The sequence below is a fragment of the Myodes glareolus genome, chromosome 21, assembly GCF_982192425.1.
Source record: "Myodes glareolus chromosome 21, mMyoGla1.1, whole genome shotgun sequence".
Taxonomy (NCBI): Eukaryota; Metazoa; Chordata; class Mammalia; order Rodentia; family Cricetidae; genus Myodes; species Myodes glareolus.
Window position 1 is genome coordinate 13,638,504 of NC_142046.1, and position 17,619 is coordinate 13,656,122.

The 17,619-nt window shown below is 54.3% G+C and overlaps 1 protein-coding gene across 2 annotated transcripts in view; it reads right to left on the bottom strand.

Annotated features, from left to right (window-relative positions):
• Positions 1–17,619, bottom strand: part of Lamc3 (laminin subunit gamma 3) — a 57,398-nt gene that overhangs the window by 26,324 nt on the left and 13,455 nt on the right. For both annotated transcript variants that reach the window (XM_087899774.1, XM_087899776.1), the window contains exons 3-12: positions 17,297–17,427; positions 14,225–14,391; positions 12,137–12,325; positions 11,938–12,055; positions 8,706–8,804; positions 6,216–6,352; positions 5,065–5,175; positions 3,704–3,896; positions 3,430–3,548; positions 1,939–2,163 (exon numbers count right to left, since the gene is read on the bottom strand). In XM_087899774.1, the coding sequence (XP_087755900.1) occupies positions 1,939–2,163; positions 3,430–3,548; positions 3,704–3,896; positions 5,065–5,175; positions 6,216–6,352; positions 8,706–8,804; positions 11,938–12,055; positions 12,137–12,325; positions 14,225–14,391; positions 17,297–17,427 (1,489 nt within the window). The remainder of the gene's footprint in view (positions 1–1,938; positions 2,164–3,429; positions 3,549–3,703; positions 3,897–5,064; positions 5,176–6,215; positions 6,353–8,705; positions 8,805–11,937; positions 12,056–12,136; positions 12,326–14,224; positions 14,392–17,296; positions 17,428–17,619) is intronic.

The following is a 17,619-nucleotide window of genomic DNA, read 5'->3' on the forward strand; positions in this document are numbered from 1 at the left end:
GTAGGAGGTGCAGCTCTGCCACCTATTGGCCATGTGGCCACCCTGCACCTCAAATCCCTGTCTTAGAGGAGTCAAGGAGGGAGTACCAGAGCCAGGGAGGAAGCCTGGGTACTGTTCCATTACTTGTTTGTATCTCAGAGCAGTGGAAGAGACATCCCCTCTGCTCTTGTGTTCTCTTCATCCTGAAGGACCCACCTAAGGAGGCCCTGGTTCAGGCTTCCAGCCTCGCGGGGACTCACTCTGTGCAGTGACCATGAGTACACACCGACTGTCAGTATGGCAACTCTGTTCTGCCTGCTGGTACCTGGACGGGATATCACAGACACCCCACCACCACCCACTTCTCCAGTCCAGCAGTCCCTAGTGTCTGCTCAGCGCCTGGGATGCATAGAGGGAACAACGGGCCACAGGGACAGAAAGAAAGGCAAGACTGCCCCCTACAGGAGCAACCAGCAGTGTCTGGCCAGGTTTGGAAGGAAAAGAAAGGGACCTTCATTCCCTGGATAAGCAGCTCAGGGGAGGGCTCCTGCCTCAGTCCCGCACCCTCAGGCTGGTTTCTCCGACCAGCTTCTCCACCTATTTTACAAATGAAGGCTTGCTTATATGGAATGGAAAGTTGTGGCGGAGTCAAGGGCTCAGTGGGGGTGAAAAATTAGTTCCAGTTCTGTCTCATGAGAAGATTCTGTTTCCTCAATAGCAGCTGCAGGGAGCATTAAGTGGGAAAGGATTATGAGGCCTCATCTAGGCTCGATTGGTGATGTCTGCCAGGTGCAGGATGGGTAGATGATGCTCTGTGTATCAAGAGTGATAGAGACGCCATCTGTTCCGTGGAGACAGCAGGGTGAAAGGCCTGTGGCACAGAGGTGGAGAAGCCTGTATCTGTCCCCTAACAGCCCCCGGTCACGTGATCCCCAGTGAGGTTTCTGCTCCTCTCCAGGTGTGGGGAATAGCTCTATTGAATGACACTCTCACCCCAGGCTGGTGGGAGGTGTGTCTCTGCCACCTACCGGTCATGAGGTCTCTGCACCTAGGTTCCTGTCTTGGAGAATGGGACTGTAATGGCGAACGTACCACTCCGATGTCTGCAAAGATGTAGTGCTGGCCCCAGGGAGGAAGGGAATGGCTTCCCATATCTGCCTCTCCCAGGAAAAGACTCCTCAGCTCACCTGGTCAACTACGCCTGAGCTTTGGTGCAAAGCAGGGCTGCTTTTTGAAGTCTGGACAATTCCACAGACCTTCACGTGGCCTGGTCTGCGTGGCCTGGGCTGTGCGCACACTATCACCATCTGAACTGTACCGATGGGGTGCCCAGGGAGTGACTTTCCCAAGGCCACAGCCGCGACAGAAGGATGGTAGACTTGTGGCTCGGGGTTGACACCTGTGAGTTGCTGTCACCTGTATGACCCTCTGAACATCTTCCTTCATCATCGTCTGTGCTGATAATCCCTCTGCCTTTCCTCATAGCACCTGCCAAGTAGTAAGGCCCCGAGGAGCCCCTCCCAGGCCTGCCAACAGGCTATAGACAGACACCTGCAGGGAGGCTATAGACAGACACCTGCAGGGAGGCTGTAGACAGACACCTGCAGGGAGGCTGTAGACAGACACCTGCAGGGAGGCTGTAGACAGACACCTGCAGGGAGGCTGTAGACAGACACCTGCAGGGAGGCTGTAGACAGACACCTGCAGGGAGGCTGTAGACAGACACCTGCAGGGAGGCTGTAGACAGACACCTGCAGGGAGGCTGTAGACAGACACCTGCAGGCCTCCGCAGATGGTGGGAGTCTCTGGCACCTGTGCTCCGCTCAGGAGAAGCCCAGGTAGCACGGCAAGGACAGACCAGAGCCTATGTCCCCAAGAGCCACCTGTGACGGCCAGGCCTCATCATACTATGCTGGACGTACAGCTGAGGGGGCCTTGGGATGGGATTCCCGGACTCACCTGTGCTGGGATCACAGGTGCCATGCTGGTTGCAGGTACAGGGGATGCAGCTGGTGTAGGGACCCCCACGAGGTATCTCTCTTTTGTATCCCAGGGCACAGAGTTCACAGAACTGGCCTGTGTATCCCTGGGGACATGAGCAAGTCTCCACCCAAGAGGCTGGTGGGGCAAGCCCTTGTTGGGCCCGGGCCGAGGTGAGCTGGACTTCACACAGGACCACTGCTCCTGTAGAATGGGAAGAGAAGGGGAGACCTCCATGCACGTCTCCCTGGCACCTGTGAGACAGGCCCACGCATACAAAGGTGGCCTGTGAGTCAGCTGTTATTTTCCTTTGTTTTTTGAGACACGGTCTTGCTGTGTAGCTGTCTTCAGACTGCTGTCCTCTTGCTTGACCCTCTAAAGTGCTCGGATTGCAGGCATGGCTACTACGCCAGGTTTTAAGTGTAGCTTTAAAAACGACAGGCAAGGGCTGGAGAGATGGCTCAGTGGTTAAGAGCACTGGCTGCTCTTCCAGAGGTTCTGAGTTCAATTCCCAGCAACCACATGGTGGCTCACAACCATCTGTAATGAGATCTGGTGCCCTTTTCTGGCGTGCGGCCATACGTGGAGGCAGAATGTTGTATACATAATAAAGAAATAAATAAATCTTTAAAAATAAATAAATAAATAAATAAAAACGACAGGCAAAAGAATCAAGTGAAGCAAAGAGAGCAGTGCCAGATGATGGCCGCGTGGACCAGCTCAGTGCTAGAATGTGCAAGGCTAGCACTGCAAGATCTTGATTAATCCAGGTAGGTGTGGCAGATGTGCATGCCTGGGGCCAGCAAGATGGTTCAACAGGTTAACAACCCAAGTTACTAAACCTGAGGACACATGTTCAATTTGCAGGATCCCACAGCTGTCCTCTTCCCCTCACACGTGTGGCACACACATGGATGTGTGCCCATAGATATACATATGTACAAATAAATAAAAAAATTTGTCAGGCATGGTGGTAAATTTAATCTTCTGAGTTTCAAAGCTAGCCTGATCTATAAAACAAGTTCCAGACCAGACAGGGCTCCATAGTGAGATTCCTGCAATCCCGGCACTTGGGAACCAGAGGTAGGAAGATGAAGAGGTCAAGACCAGTGAGACCCTGTCTTAAAAGCAGTTGGGTGAGCTTAGTCTCCATATTAGCCTATGGTGTGGTCGAGATGCAGTGCCATTATTTCTCAGCAGGGGAGGACAGTGCCCACAAAAAGATACTATGGCGGGATGGGGCGGCGCTGGGCGCTGGATTTTGTCAGGGACCGTATACCTGTTCCTTCTAGTAATTCTCCCCTAGGCCTCCCGGTTCCCCACAGCCCAGCACTGCCTCTATCCTCAGACGCACTTCTGCCTGTGTAAGTGTCCTGATTTCTCAGTCTCAGAGTTCTTAGAGTGAGAACCTCCACAAGCAATGCAGGGCCAGGACCCGAGTTCTCAGGGGTGAATTGCCATCATACTGACCAGAATGGCCCAGGCCTTGGCCCCTGATCCAGATGCCCAGGGCAGTCAGATTGGCAAGCAGCCGCTGGAAGTGGAAGGCAGGCAGAGGGATGTCTGCCTTCTCAGAGGTCTCCTGCAGGCTGGAAGGGGCAGGAAGTCAGTGGGACAGCCTGATGTAGGGACAGTTGGTGCCAAGAGCCTGGGGGATCCTCAGGAGCCTCCGGAGTGCCTAGCCCTCGGAGATCACCCTGCCTACCCACCCCACTCCCATCTCTCAGGACAGGGAGGTACTTACAGGAACCAGAGCTGAACCTGTCCTGGCTGCCTGGAGTCCTGAGGCCTGGGTGGACCAGAGGGCCTCAGAGCCAGAGCCAAGCCTGCCCCCTCCAGTCTCAGGTGCACAGCGGGTGGGGAACCCCCTGGCGGTACATGGAGGGTCAGTATGACTGGCTGTCCATAGCTGAGTCTCTGGTCTCCCAGGAACTTCTCTAAAGGCAAGAAGGAAAGGCTTTGATAACACCACATGCTTGATTGTAACATCTGTATTGACCACAACAATAGCCATCCAAACAGTGTGTGCCATGGTGAGTGGAAAATCCGAGGTCAACACTTGGAGACAGCGCAGACACAAAAGTGAGAGGACCAGTTTGGATTCCTAGAACCCATGTAAATGCAACACGAACATGGTGGCTCACTGTAATTCCAGCCTTAGAGAGTGGAGCTAGGACATCTCCAGAGTAAAGCTGGCTGGCCTGAGACTAGTCATATCAGCGAGCTCTGGGCTTGATTGAGACACCTGCCTCAGAGAACAAGGTGGAAGAAGGGTGGAGGATGGTGCCTGACATCAACTTCTGGCCTCCTCATGCACTTGCACCCGTACACATAACTGTGCCCACTCACATGCATCATACACGCATGCACGCACACACACACACACAGACACACACACAGACACACTCGGTATTTCGGTGAGTTCACATATGGTGTTGTCTGATTGAAGATTCATAGTACCCAAAGGTGTCCCCAACTCTAAACCCTGAGAGATGGTTTGCACAGAGGGAATTTGGCCAGGCAAAAAGGATTAAGGCTGTGAATGGAGTTGGGGGGTGTTACTCCTCTGGCCGTGGAATAGTGGAGGTCTGTAGGATTATCGCCTGGAGGGCGGTCAGCTGTGAATGTAAGCAAGTGCTGCAAGGGAGACGTGGCCTCTGCTCTGGGGCAGCCTGAAGGAACACAGCCTGTGATACCGACAGACTAAATGTGTGTGTTCTCAGCCATGGAGTCCACGGTCACTTGGCAGCCCCTGTTGTAGCAGGTACCCCTAAACACCCGCTGAAATTGAACCCCTCTCGTAAACTGTTTAGAAGTGAAAATCTAGTGGGGCCGCACTGTCGGGAGCGTGGTCTCTGGGAGATGGCTAGGAGGAGGCGAAGTGGCTGGGGTGGGGTCCCCATGGTTGAATCTTGGTAGGGGACTTCATAGGAACAGGAACATGGTGCCTTGTGCCGCCTCAGGATTCTGTTTACAGGAAGGCGACTACAAGACGTACAGGAGCTGAAGTTAACCCGTCTTTTAGACCTCATCCTCTCTAAGGTACTATACTATTAGCAGCTGACAGGAACTTGGGTGGTGAGATCAGTAGGGACTGCTACCTACCTGGTGCTGAGAGTCCCTCCTCTCCTTGCAGGCTCAGGAGGATCCCATTCCGGCTCCACTGCAGAGGACGCTCTGATGACCCCGTGCTTCTGGCCTGCCAACCGTCAGCTCCTAAACATCAAAGACAGACTATTTGCCCCAGCCGTGAGACCCCAAAGACTGGTCTCCAGTGACAAGTCCCGAAGGGTTCTAAAGTGGGAGGGAGTTTGAAGCCAGTCCGGGTTAGATGAGACCCTGACTCAGAGAGGAACGGTGGGGGAAGATGGCTCTCTGAAGACTAGGCCAGGCCAGAGGTAGGACAGAGGTTCCACATCCTGGAAGAACTTAGCACAAGCTCAGCAAGAACTCTGCCAACTCAACCACATTCCAAGTCCTCTCATGCTATCTTAGGGTTCTGAAGACAAGCCCTATGAGACTATAGAGACTATGCACTATGCTAGATTCTGGCTAGCCACTGCCACAAGCTGTCCTGCTTTCTGTGTGGTGTCCAGCAGAGGGCGCACTGCCCCTGTTTCTGGAGGCTCAAGGACCAGTCCCCAGACTATACTCCGAGGAGTCGGGGAATGGTCCAAGGAGCATTGGCTGGGCACACACCAGCTCTGATGGATTGCAGGGCTTGGAGTTCCACCCCCCTTGGTCCAAACACACAACCATGGCTGTCAGAACCAATCTCAGGCAGGCCCGGATCTAGTCTGTAGCATGGAAACGAGAGCACCTGCCTACAGCAATGCTGAGGTTCCCTGGACCGTGGAGTTCAGCAGTGCCTGGCACACAGCAGGTGCTTAATACATGGAGGCCAAGACTCTAAGCTGGATCTCAGGTATGCTAAGGGAGACTAACTTTTCTGGGAGTGAATGGAGACTGACCACAGGACTCAGGGTGCCTGCAGACACACCCCGTCTTCCATTACCACCCTTAGGATAAAGCCCTGGAGGCTGGAAAAGCGGAGGTTGTGGAAGGAGCTGAGGGGTAGCAGGCAGGTTCTGGAAGACACCCTTTCACACTCTACCAGCCTAGGCTCTGTGGCCTAGGGCATCTCTCCAAAGGATCCTTGGTGGAAGGGCTGTCCCCATCCTAGCTCCAAAGGGAGATCCCCAGCCAGGGGAGGACACCCCCACTCCACCCCAAGGCAGCTCCTGTGCACTGCTCACCGTGGCGGAAGTCTGAGAGGATGTGGTGTGCCTGGAAACCAGCAGCAGGGGCACACACCTTGGAGTGGCCATAGCAGAAGCAGCTGCTGCAGCCTGCCGGGTTGTGGGGCTGCAGGTTAAACGTTCCGGGGCGGCATCTGTAAGAGAGGCGGGGTCGCATCTCTGAGTCAGGTTGGGATAGGACTGGGATCCAGCTAGACTGTTTGGAATCCTGGGGAAATTTAAGAAAACATTTCAATTTTTATTATTCTTTTAGAATCACGAGAATTACAAAGACAGGGCAGACAGTCCCGTGCCTGCAGGATCAGTGTCTCTGCTGCTGATACACAGCCTCAAAGCCCAGAGATCACCATCACCTGACGTTAACTCCAGGCTGCGTCAGGGCTTCTTTTCTTTCTCACTAACGCATTTAGCCCTGCCCTTGTCGCCTCTGATTTGCTAACATCTCCTCTTCCTCTCCTGTGATCTTGACACTTTCGTTTCTGTGGGGTGTTTGTTTGTTTCTTGAGATAGGGTCTCACTATGCAGCCCTGCTTGGCCTGGAACCTGCTATGTAGACCAAGCTGGCCTTGAACTCACAGAGATCCTCCTGCCTCTGACTCCTGAGGGCTGGCACTAAAGGTGCCAACAGATTTTGGGTTTTGTTGTTGTTGTTGTTGTTTGTTTTGTTTTTTAAAAGAAATTTTAACCAGGCAGTGGTGGCGCACACCTTTAATCATAGCACTTAGGAGGCAGAGGCAGGCAGATCTCTGTGAGTTTGAGGCCAGCCTGGTCTACAAGAGCTAGTTCCAGGACAGGCTCCAAAGCTACAGAGAAACCCTATCTTGAAAACAAACAAACCAACAAAAAAAAAAAAAAACACAAAAAAATTCTAATTGAAACTGTCCTATGAGTGTCTTGTTTGCAGGCATATCCGTGTACTGTGTCTATGTGCGTGTTTGCTGCCTGTGGCGCACAGAAGAGGGTGTTGAATCCTCTGGAACTGATGTTTCAGATGGCTGAGAGCCACCGCATAGGCGCTCTGAGAAAGCAGCCAGTGTTCTTAACTGCGGAGCCGGCCCTCCAGCCCCCTTAGGTTTTGAAATAGGGTCTTATTTTATACTCTGCTCTGGCCTTGTGCTCTTGACGGTCCTCCTGTCTCAGCCTCCCAGGTGACGGTGGCCGTGATTCCGTCATCATCTCCCGCTACCGTCTGCCCACCAGGTTTCTTGTCTAAACAGTTGCTGCAGTTTAGTCTTTAGAAGTGGGGTGCTGGCCCGGCATGGTGGTGCACACCAGTAACCCCAGCATTCAGGAGGTGAAGGCAGGGAGGACCAGGGAGGGGTCCAAGGTCATTTTCAGCTGTGTAGCAAGTTCAAGGCCAGCCTGGCCTCCTGAGACACTGCCTCAAAAAACAAAAAAATTGAGGGCCGAGAGCAGCACAATTAATCCCAGCACCCAGGAGGCAGCAGAGGCAGGTAGATCTCCAATAGTGTGGGGCCAGCCTGGGCTGCACAGTGAGAACCTGTCGCAAAAACAAAACACAAAACCCCACCAAAAAAAAAAAAAACAAAACATCAAAGAACTCGCTTGCAAGCGCCTCGAAGCCACCATTGTAATTAGTAACTATTTCCAGAGCTGAATCTCGAGGCTATGCAAATGCCTGTTTCCATTAACGCCAGCATTCATTGCTGCGGTTGGCAGGGCAGTCACTGGGGTGTGCCACTTCCAGCCTGAGTTCCCACTCCACCATCTCCGTCATTTACAATTCTGAAGGAAGATTTGCCCACTGTCATCTGTTTATTTAGCCAATCATGTCCTGGCATTAAAGATATCTGCCCCATTCTTAGGCTTATCATGCAATCGCATCTTTATTAATTTTGTTATTCAAATAGTTCCTGCTCTGAGAGTTCAGGATGACTCTTGTCTTAGCTCAGTTGGTAGGGGCTTCTTGGAGCAAGGCATTGAGAAGGATCTAAGCTTAAGATTGTTGCGTTCCAGTAATAATGTCTGCATTGGTGTGAGATGGGAGGGCTGTGACAGCTCTCCATTAGTGATGTCTGCCGCTGGTGTGAGATGGGAGAGCTGTGACAGCTCTCCATTAGTGATGTCTGCCTCTGGTGTGAGATGGGAGGGCTGTGACAGCTCTCCATTAGTGATGTTTGCTGCTGGTGTGAGATGGGAGAGCTGTCACAGCTGTGACATCTACCATGAATGTGAGGCAAAAGAGCTGAAACATGACACCAGGTATTTGCTGTCTGGATCAGACACGCTCTTCCTACCAGCTAAGAAACCCTCAGTGGCACTGGATCAGAGTATCAGCAGTGCCCATGGGGCCTTTGGCTATCTTTCTGGGTAGAAGGCCCTTGGGGTTTCAGAAAGAACCTGGGGTGACAGGTTTGTCCAAGTCTCTGAGGGCCCTCCCCTGCCTTTCCCCTTACTACACAGCTTGGGTGCCTCCCCAGAGATCCCACAATCACTTCTGGTAGCTCTTTGTAGATCGCACCCCACCTGTCACACAGGCTGCCTTCGACATTCTCCTTGCAGGGGCAGCTCCCACTGTGGGGGTCACAGGTGCCCAAGCTTCCAGCAGCATTGCAGGTACAGGGTCTGCCAAAGAAACAGAGAACACACACTCTATTGAGCGACTCCATAGTGGACTGTCCGTCCTCAGAACTTTCCATGCCCTTCCCTGCTCCGGAGGAAACATGGATAGGCCTGTCCAAGAGACTGTGCTTGGTGTCATCCTTCCTTCTTTACCAGGAAGTATCTCATTTACCCATGCAATGATGCCCCGCCCACTACCCACCCCTCCCACTGGTGCATCCACCCACCCGTCCACCCATCCATCCACCCATCCGTTCATCCATCTGTCCACCCATCCACCCTCCATTCACCCATATATCCATCCATCCATCCACCCATCCATCCACCCATTCATCTGTCCACCCATCCATCCATCCACCCTCCATCCACCCATATATCTATCCATCCATCCATCCATCCATCTATCCATCCGTCCGTCCACCCATCCACCCTCCATCCACCCATATATCCATCCATCCATCCATCCATCCATCCACCCATTCATCCACCCATTCATCCGTCCACCCATCCATCCATCCACCCTCCATCCACCCATATATCTATCCATCCATCCATCCATCCATCTATCCATCCGTCCGTCCACCCATCCACCCTCCATCCACCCATATATCCATCCATCCATCCATTCATCCATCCATCCACCCATCCGTCCACCCATTCATCTACCCATCCATCTACCCGTCTATCTGTCCGCCCGCCCGCCCGCCCGCCTGTCTGTTCGTCCGTCCGTCCGTCCATCCATCCATCCATCCATCCATCCATCTATCCACCCATCCGTCCACCCATTCATCTACCTGTCTATCTGTCCACCTGCCCGCCTGCCTGCCTGTCTGTCCGTCCGTCCATCCACCCATCCATCCATCCATCCATCCATCCATCCATCCATCCATCCATTCATCCATCCGTCCATCCATCCATGTTATCACTTACCATCTGCCCGCTGTCTACCTATCTATTCACCCTCCACTGGTTCATCCATCCATCCATCCACCCATCACCCATGCTCTTGGCATCCACCTACTTGCCCCTCCATTGGTGCGTTCATCCATCCGCCTGTTTACTCATCTTTCGATCCCTTAGCTTCCCACCCATCATTCTCTCCTGCATCTGCCTACCCACCTCCACCGTCCAACCATCCTTCTGCTCATCGTCTCCTCACCTCCATTCACCCACCCATCCTTTTACTCTCTCACCCACCCACCCACACATCGTCTGCTTAAGGTTCCCGTTCTCGCAGACCCCAGGATCCAGTGAGAACAGACCAACAGGTGGCCCCTGCCCTGCACTGTGTGCTGGGAAGGAGATGGACTAGGGAGGTGCGTCTGGTCCAGCCTTGCAGAGTGGGAGGGAGCAGGGTGGGGAACAGTGGGTGCCTTAGCAGAGGACTGGAAAGTGGCTAGCGGTGGACGGGTGACACAGGCCAAGGAGGCGGGGTTGGAAAAAGGAAATGCTCTGGGGGAGGGGACTAATATGGGCAAAGGCCCCAAGACCAAGACCTGGGAAGCAGCCAGGGTCAGTCAGTTCCAGAATTTTTGTTTGTGCTAGGGATGGATGGAATCCAGAGCCTTCTGCATACTGGGCAGGCACTTACTCCACCATTGAGACCTGGTCCTGGCTTCAATCCGTTCAGCATGTCTACCCAACACACTTCTCCTGTCTTTTTTTTTTTAATATTTATTTATTGTATATACAGTGTTCTGCCTGCATATATGCCTGCAGGCCAGAAGAGGGCACCAGATCTTATTACAGATGGTTGTGAGCCACCATGTGGTTGCTAGGAACTGAACTCAGGACCTCTGGAAGAGCAGCCAGCACTCTTAACCACTGAGCCATCTCTCCAGCTCTTCTCCTGTCTCTCAAATGTATGGAGACAGTGTTGTTTGTTATTCACTAGAGCCAAGTTTTTTTTTCATTTATTTTTTTTTCTTTCCTGTGTGTGTACATGTGTGCATGGAAGTGTGTGCATGTATGTATGGAGGTCGTAGGTTGAAGTTAGGTTTCTTGCGTTCCACCTTATTTTTTTGAGACAGGGTCTCTCACTGAACCTGGAGCTCACCAGTTTGGCAAGAATGGTTGGCTGGCAACCTCCTGCAATCCGCTTGCCTTTGCCAGCCTTCTAGCCTTCAACAGATGTGCACTGTTACACCTGGCTTTTGTGGGTTTTCCTGGGGACTGGGATTGAATTCACATCCTCATGCATGCGCAGCAGCACCTTACCGACTGAGCCATCTCCTCAGTCCTGGCTGAGGAGCGCTTCAAGGAGACAGTAGAGTACTTGTCTAGAATGCATGGAACCCTGAGTCCATTCCCTAGCACCACACAAAGCAGTCCGTTTCTAACATTGCTGGCTGTAGTGGTTTCAAGGCCAGCCTATGCTCTGTAAGGGGACACCCACAAAGTCCTTCTGAGTCTGCAGTATGGCTCACTGTGGGTTCCACCGTGAGCTACCAGTAAATGCATCTGGCCCCTCTTCTAAGATCCAGCCTGTGGCAGATTGCTGGTCCCTCGCTGGTCTCTCTCCTTATGGCCAGGCACCACACACTCTAAATATGTATATAATGCCTGGCTTCCTGCCCAACTTCCACCTGGCCCTCTGCCACAGGGACCAGTCTCCATCCCTCCCTCCTCCTCAGTCTCTGTCACTACAGACTTGGACTCTGGAAACTGCCTGTTTCCTCCCCCTCCTCTGAGCCAGCCCTACTCCTGCCGAAGCCTCCGGTATCCTCTGGCACAGCCACCTGCCTTGGCTCCCTGCTCACAACAGCCATCAGCCCCTCAAGGACCCCTCTTCTTCCAGACCTGAGCCCCACCTGACGCTTGGCTGTACTCCCCACTTGGAGTGTCCCCCACTCACCAGGCCTCACTCTCAGGTTCAACCTGGGACTCTCTCTCTCCCGGTACTGGGTCTCCCAGGTCACGCCGCCCACCCCCATCCCATCCCCACCCACACTGCGCAGGTTAGTTCTTCCCATGTCTTTAGCTCTAGTTCTTGTAAGTCTGGGGTCTGGTGGCTATGAATGAGAACATGTGGGGCGAAGGTGTAGAGTGGGGACAGCTAGCATTCTTCCCTTCTGTGTCTGATTTAACACAAACACACAGCATGGTCAACACAGGCCACCCATCCCCACATCCTCACCTGCAGCCGCCCTCGTTGAGGGAGTGGAACCCGGGCCGGCAACGGTCACACTTCCAACCTGTCACTGTGGGCTTGCAGGTGCAGGTGCCCGAGTTGTCACACTGGAGACCCAGGGAGCCTGGGGAGGAGGGACACAGGGCAGTGGAGGCAGGAGGAGCTGAGCATGGGAGATGGGGAAAGGGGATGCTGGGCCGCTCACCTGCTGGGTGACAGTCACAGGGCTGGCACGGTGTCCTCGGGGCCCATCTGTAATAGTTCCTCTCGCAGTGCTCACAGTGTGGCCCGGCTGTGTGGTCCCGGCAGTGATGGCAGTGCCCACCGTGGCCGGTGCTCCGGAAGAGCTCCCTGTCAAACGTGCACTCCGAGGAGTGCCCACTGCAGTTGCAGGCTGTGAGAGATGGAGGGTCGTGTGCATGAATGACAGGCTCCGCAGGGCGAGGGGCTCTGCTCTCTGGAGCAGGCATCTCAGAGACGGGTGTGCTTGGTTAATCTTGTCAACCTGACAAGACCAAGAATCACAGAGGCCACAAACCTCTCAGTGGTTTCAACATTAGGCTGAGATGGTGAGACCCAACCTAAATATAGGTGGCACCATCCCCTGGGCTGGGGTCCTGGAACGAAAAAGGAGCTTGGGAGCAAGCTGATCACCAACACTGACCAGTCTCTGCTTCCTGGCTGCACAAGTGACGTGACCAGTGCCTCACAATCCTGCCACCATCACGAGGGGATGGCACCTTCAGTCTGTAGCCTAAACAAGCCTTTCCTTTGTGTCAGGCATTTTGTCAAAGCAACGGGAAGAGGTTAACACCAAGGGCCAGAGTCTAGGATGGCCTGCAGGCTCAGCGTGACCAAGTCCACTGAGCCCAGGCACCTGATATTCCCAGATAGGGGGCTCTGTAAGAACTAGGTGGTCCCTATAACAAGTATTCCAAAATGATGTCTTCCTGGAGGGAGTCAGAAATGTGTTGGGATATGGGAGATGATGGAGCAGGAAGCCCATGCTGGCCAGGAGGAGAAGGTCTGGACCAGAGAAGCATTGTCTGCTTGGGGTGTGTGTGTGTGTGTGTGTGTGCCAAGAAGCTGGGTGTGGACAGCAGGCCATGTGATGGGCAGCGGATGGGCATACCGCGAGGTGACTGGCATGTGGCGAGGTGGCCAGGAAACAGAGGTGCCAGGAGGCTGGAAGCCCAGATATTCAGGGAGGGGACGGGGTGTAATGAGGGGAGGGCACTCTCTGAAGGCCTTTCTCTGTAGGTGGAGGAGGCTGGAGGCCAGAGACAGTCATGAGAAGAGTGACATGCCCAGAGACAGTGGAATGGATTCGGGAGACGTGAGAGAAAAATAATTTGGGGCTCAGAGGTTGCCTGGGCTAGGAGTCAGAGGTGATGGGTCAAACATGAAAATCCAGACTGGTGACTATGAGAACAGAAATTAGACATGGCAGGTGGGCTGTCTGGCATGTAACACCCCCACCATAGGAACAGGCATGGGCTTGGCCCAAGCAGAGAGCCAGCAGTGCAGCTTCCCTGGGGGAGGCAGGCCAGCAAGCCAAGAGGAACTTAGCACTGCATTTGCCCCCTGGGACAGCTACTGCAGATAGGAAAAAGCTGTCTGTCCCGAGGACAGAGCTGATTTCTTCCCATGGTCCCCAGGCAGACCGCGGCCCAGGCCCAGGAGGCTATGTGTGAACTTCTGTGTCTGGCTCCAGGCACTGCATGCATGAAGCCCGAGGCAGAACAGAGGACTGTGAGGAGAGACGAGGCCAGACAAGGGAAAGTGGGATGCAGCGGTACACACACCCCTGTGGGAAGGCTCCTCCCTTCCCACCGTCCATATAGAAGGTTCCAGGGCCCCTTCCTCCCTTTACCAGTGTCTCTTTGAGGTTAGGCAGGCAGAGCCACATCACACACAGCTGGAACATCAAAGGACTTCTGGGGACTGTGGGGGACTGTGGGAAAGGCTGGGGTAGGCGGGTCAGAGCCCTGTGGGTGGGGGTGGCAGGACTGGATTTCATTAGCTGCCAGGGTTGGAACAGTTAAAACAAAGGGTTAAGTCTGGTTTGGGGGACCTTCCTGCCCTCCGACCACAGGCGCCTCCCTGGGTGGACTTGTCCTGGAGGAACGGCTTGTGAGGGAGGACTGATGCTCCCCTCAGCCTCTCTTAACTCTCCTTCAGAGCTGAGGACTCCACACCGCATGCCAGGCCCACCCAGGAGCAGGCCCCGCTGTGAGGTTTGGGGATTGTTTCCCAGCAAGCATCACTAGCCCGCTGCCCGAGGGACACTCACGTAGACACTCATTGGCGTCTTCTGCGGTGCCACGGGCCCACGGACGGTCCTGGAAGAAGGGCAGACAACGCTCGCAGTCCACACCCGTGGTGTTGTGCTGGCAGCGGCACGCCAGCTGACCAGCCTCGTTGGGGCCGCACTCACTGGCGTGACCATTACATTTGCACCTGAGGAAAGCACCAGGAGGGGGGACCTAGAGACAGTTGGCACAGACATTGGGAGGAGCAAGGGTGTCACTGTCAGGCACCCCTTGATTGCAGCACAAGTGTGGGGATCCCTGAGCCCTGACTACATGCCTAGGGATTATTATAAATAGAGCACTGGCGGGGGGGTGTTTCCCAAATGCTCCATGGAGTGAACCCTGCTGCCCAGTTTGCTTCCTGCTGCTGTGATAAACATCACAGTCAAAAGCAGCTTGGGGAGGAGAGGGTTTATTTCACCTTACACATCCCCATCACAGCCCATCATGAAGGGAAGTCAGTGCAGGAACCTGGGGGCAGGAACTGAAGGAAGGCCATGAAGGAGGGCTGCTTACAGACTTGCTCCCCATGACTTGCCCAGCCTGCTTTCTCATACTGCCCAGGACCACCTACTCAGGGGTGGCGCCACTCAGAGTATGCTGGGTCCCCCACGTCAACCATTAATCAAGAAAATGTCTCAGAGACTTCTCTACAGGACAGTCTGAGGGAGCTGTTTTCTCAGTTGAAGAAATGACTCCAGTCTGTGTTATGTTGACAAACTACTAACTAACTAGCAAGCACATCTGTCGTCACCAACCTCCTGCTGTCCCCTTTGAGCAGTCTGGGAAACTGAGGCCTGGAAGGCTGTCCATCCGTGGCTGCCAACTAGTAGGTGGCTGCCACAGAACGTCTCTGCCTGAGTGGAGTCCCAGCTCAGGGGGTCTTGGGACCCAGGGAGAAGCCAATTCAGTCCCCTGGTGGGGGTGGACAAGTGGTCACAGGGTCAGTTCTTAGGAACTAAGGTTATGACAGGTAATTCTGCAATTGTGTCTAAAAGGGTAAGAAAGAGGTGCCCTGTGCGGGCGTCAGCTCTCAAGAAGTTCCCAGAGTCTGAGCTGTGGTAGGCAGCCCTGGGTCTATGTTCTCATGTCACCTACGAGGTCAAGAGATGGGTGAGTTCAGCAAGAACCAAGAACGGCTTTTGGGGGTGGGCAATGTGGAGAAATGGGTGGAGAGTGACCCTCTGTGGCCAACATCCTTGGTGGCTCAGGGCCCACCATGGCCTGCTCCTGGCTTGCATTGAGATGGTCCCAGACAGAGCAAACAGTTCCAGACTATGCATGAGTCTTTGGAGGTAGGAAGGACTCTGTACCCCAGCTTCCCAGATGGTGAAGCAGGCTCGGGACACAACAGTGGAAGACCCAAGGGGCAAAGCTATAAGCCAGAGCCCTTCCTGGTTCCCCAAAGACAAGTCCCACCTTCCCTCTGTCCTCAGAGGGCAGTAATAGATGACTGGTCACTTCCAGGCTCCCCACTGTGCCTTCTCTAATTTGGGGACACGGGAGGATGGTACTGTTTGCTCAGGGGCAGGGCACAGGGTGTGCAACATCCCACTGTGACCAGGAGGTTTGAGTCTAACACCAATCGGTTTTAGAAGGTGGAAGTCATGAGAACTCGCAAGTGACATCTCTATCCCTGAGAGGGAGCTGACCCAAGGGAAGGAGCTGTTCCTTCCTGAAGGCATCCGTCACAGACAGCTGTGGAGCCAAGGGTGGTCTGGGTCCCACAGCTGGGTTCCAGATGTGTTCTGGCTTGCAGAACAGCAGGCATAGCAGATGGAGGGTCATGGCCACCGTCTTTGGCGTCTTGCTGGGAGGCTTGACCCAACTCGCACGGCAGAGAAATCATCTGAAGTTCCTCACCAGAGTCCACTCAGGTTCCTTCACACCTGGTCTTCAATGAAGCAGGCCTCTCAAAGCGCCCGCCATTGGGCACAGGCTCTTCCCTGACTTCCCCATCTTTAACATCACCCAAGCACCCCTGAATCGTGGTAGCTCAGCGTCTGGGGGCCATCCTCACCGTTCCCCACATCCACAGCCTCTCACTCACACTTGGAGCTACTTTCTCATCTTAGTTAACTGTCACCCCAGGCTCCTGGCCCTGGCCGTGCCTGCATGGTCCCAGCACCCCGTCTCCACCCTTCAGCTTCTCACCCTTTCCCATACGGCTATACCAAGGTGCAGCGGCTCATATTGTCAACGTGACGGGGCCTAGGTCACCTTCTGGGCTGGGCGTGCCTCTAGAGTTTCTAGATGAGGGCTAACTGAGCAGGGATGACCCAGCTGAGGGTGAGCAGCACCATCCCTGGGTTAGGGTCCCAGAGAGGATAACAGTGGGAAGTCAACTGAGCCAGCCTTCATGCCTCCCTGCTTCACTTCCTGCTACTGGGCCATCCCATCATGACGGACTGGACCCCAAACTGCTCTGGTGGACCAAAGTCAATCTCCCCTCCCCTGAGCTGTCTTTGTCAAGCATTTTGTCACAGCAGTGGGGGAAATCAACGAACAACCGGGGGTTGAGTGTTTTGACATTCTGAGGCCTTCGATGACTCCCTAGCGACAGAGGGATGGGAATTAACTCTGCCCATAGCCCCACCCTCACTCCAGCCTCACAGTCTTCTCCGTTCTCAGGCTCAGCTTTCCCAGTCATGGAGGCTTCTCCCTGGACTGCCTTGTGTCCCCCCATCATTTGTTCTGCAGAGCTGACACTGAGGCCACCCTGGGCTTTTTTTTTTTTCTGGTGTACATTGATGTATTTATCGAGAGCCGCTGGATTCATGTCCTCCACACCACAGGTTTGGGGTTGGAACTTATTGTTTCTTCTCATTTCCCAGTGAGGATTAGGTGATGTGGGGACCTGTGGGGTGGTCTGTGGAGGCAGAATGGAGCTGTCAGCAAGGCCCCCAATGCAGGCAGGGGCTGGGTGCTGCTCAGTGCTGCTCACCCCTTCTCATCCGGGTCACACCAGACACCTTACCAACTCTGCGGCTCTCAGAAGGATGGGGCCTGGTCCCTCGGCCTCCCCCGGGTTCTGGGCCCGCTTGCAGCCTTACCTGCCGCCCACAGAGAAGTCAGACACAGCGTAGTAGTAAGACTGGAGCACCCTGGGGTCCTTGAAGATGTCATCTCCAAATGTGTTGAGCCGATCCAGAGAGATCAGGATCTCAGTGCTGGTGACCCACTCCTGGGGAAGGGGACAGGGACACCATCAGCAAGCGCTCCTGGCCTGCTCCGCTGGGAAATCCTGCTCCCAGGAAGTGGAGGTGATCCTGGGGCATAGGGACAGGTCCCGCTGAGACAAATCCTGAGGGGAGGCCAGGAATCAGGAGGCCTGGGTCAGTCTTGGGGCTGTCTGGCTCTGGTGAGAAGCCCCAAT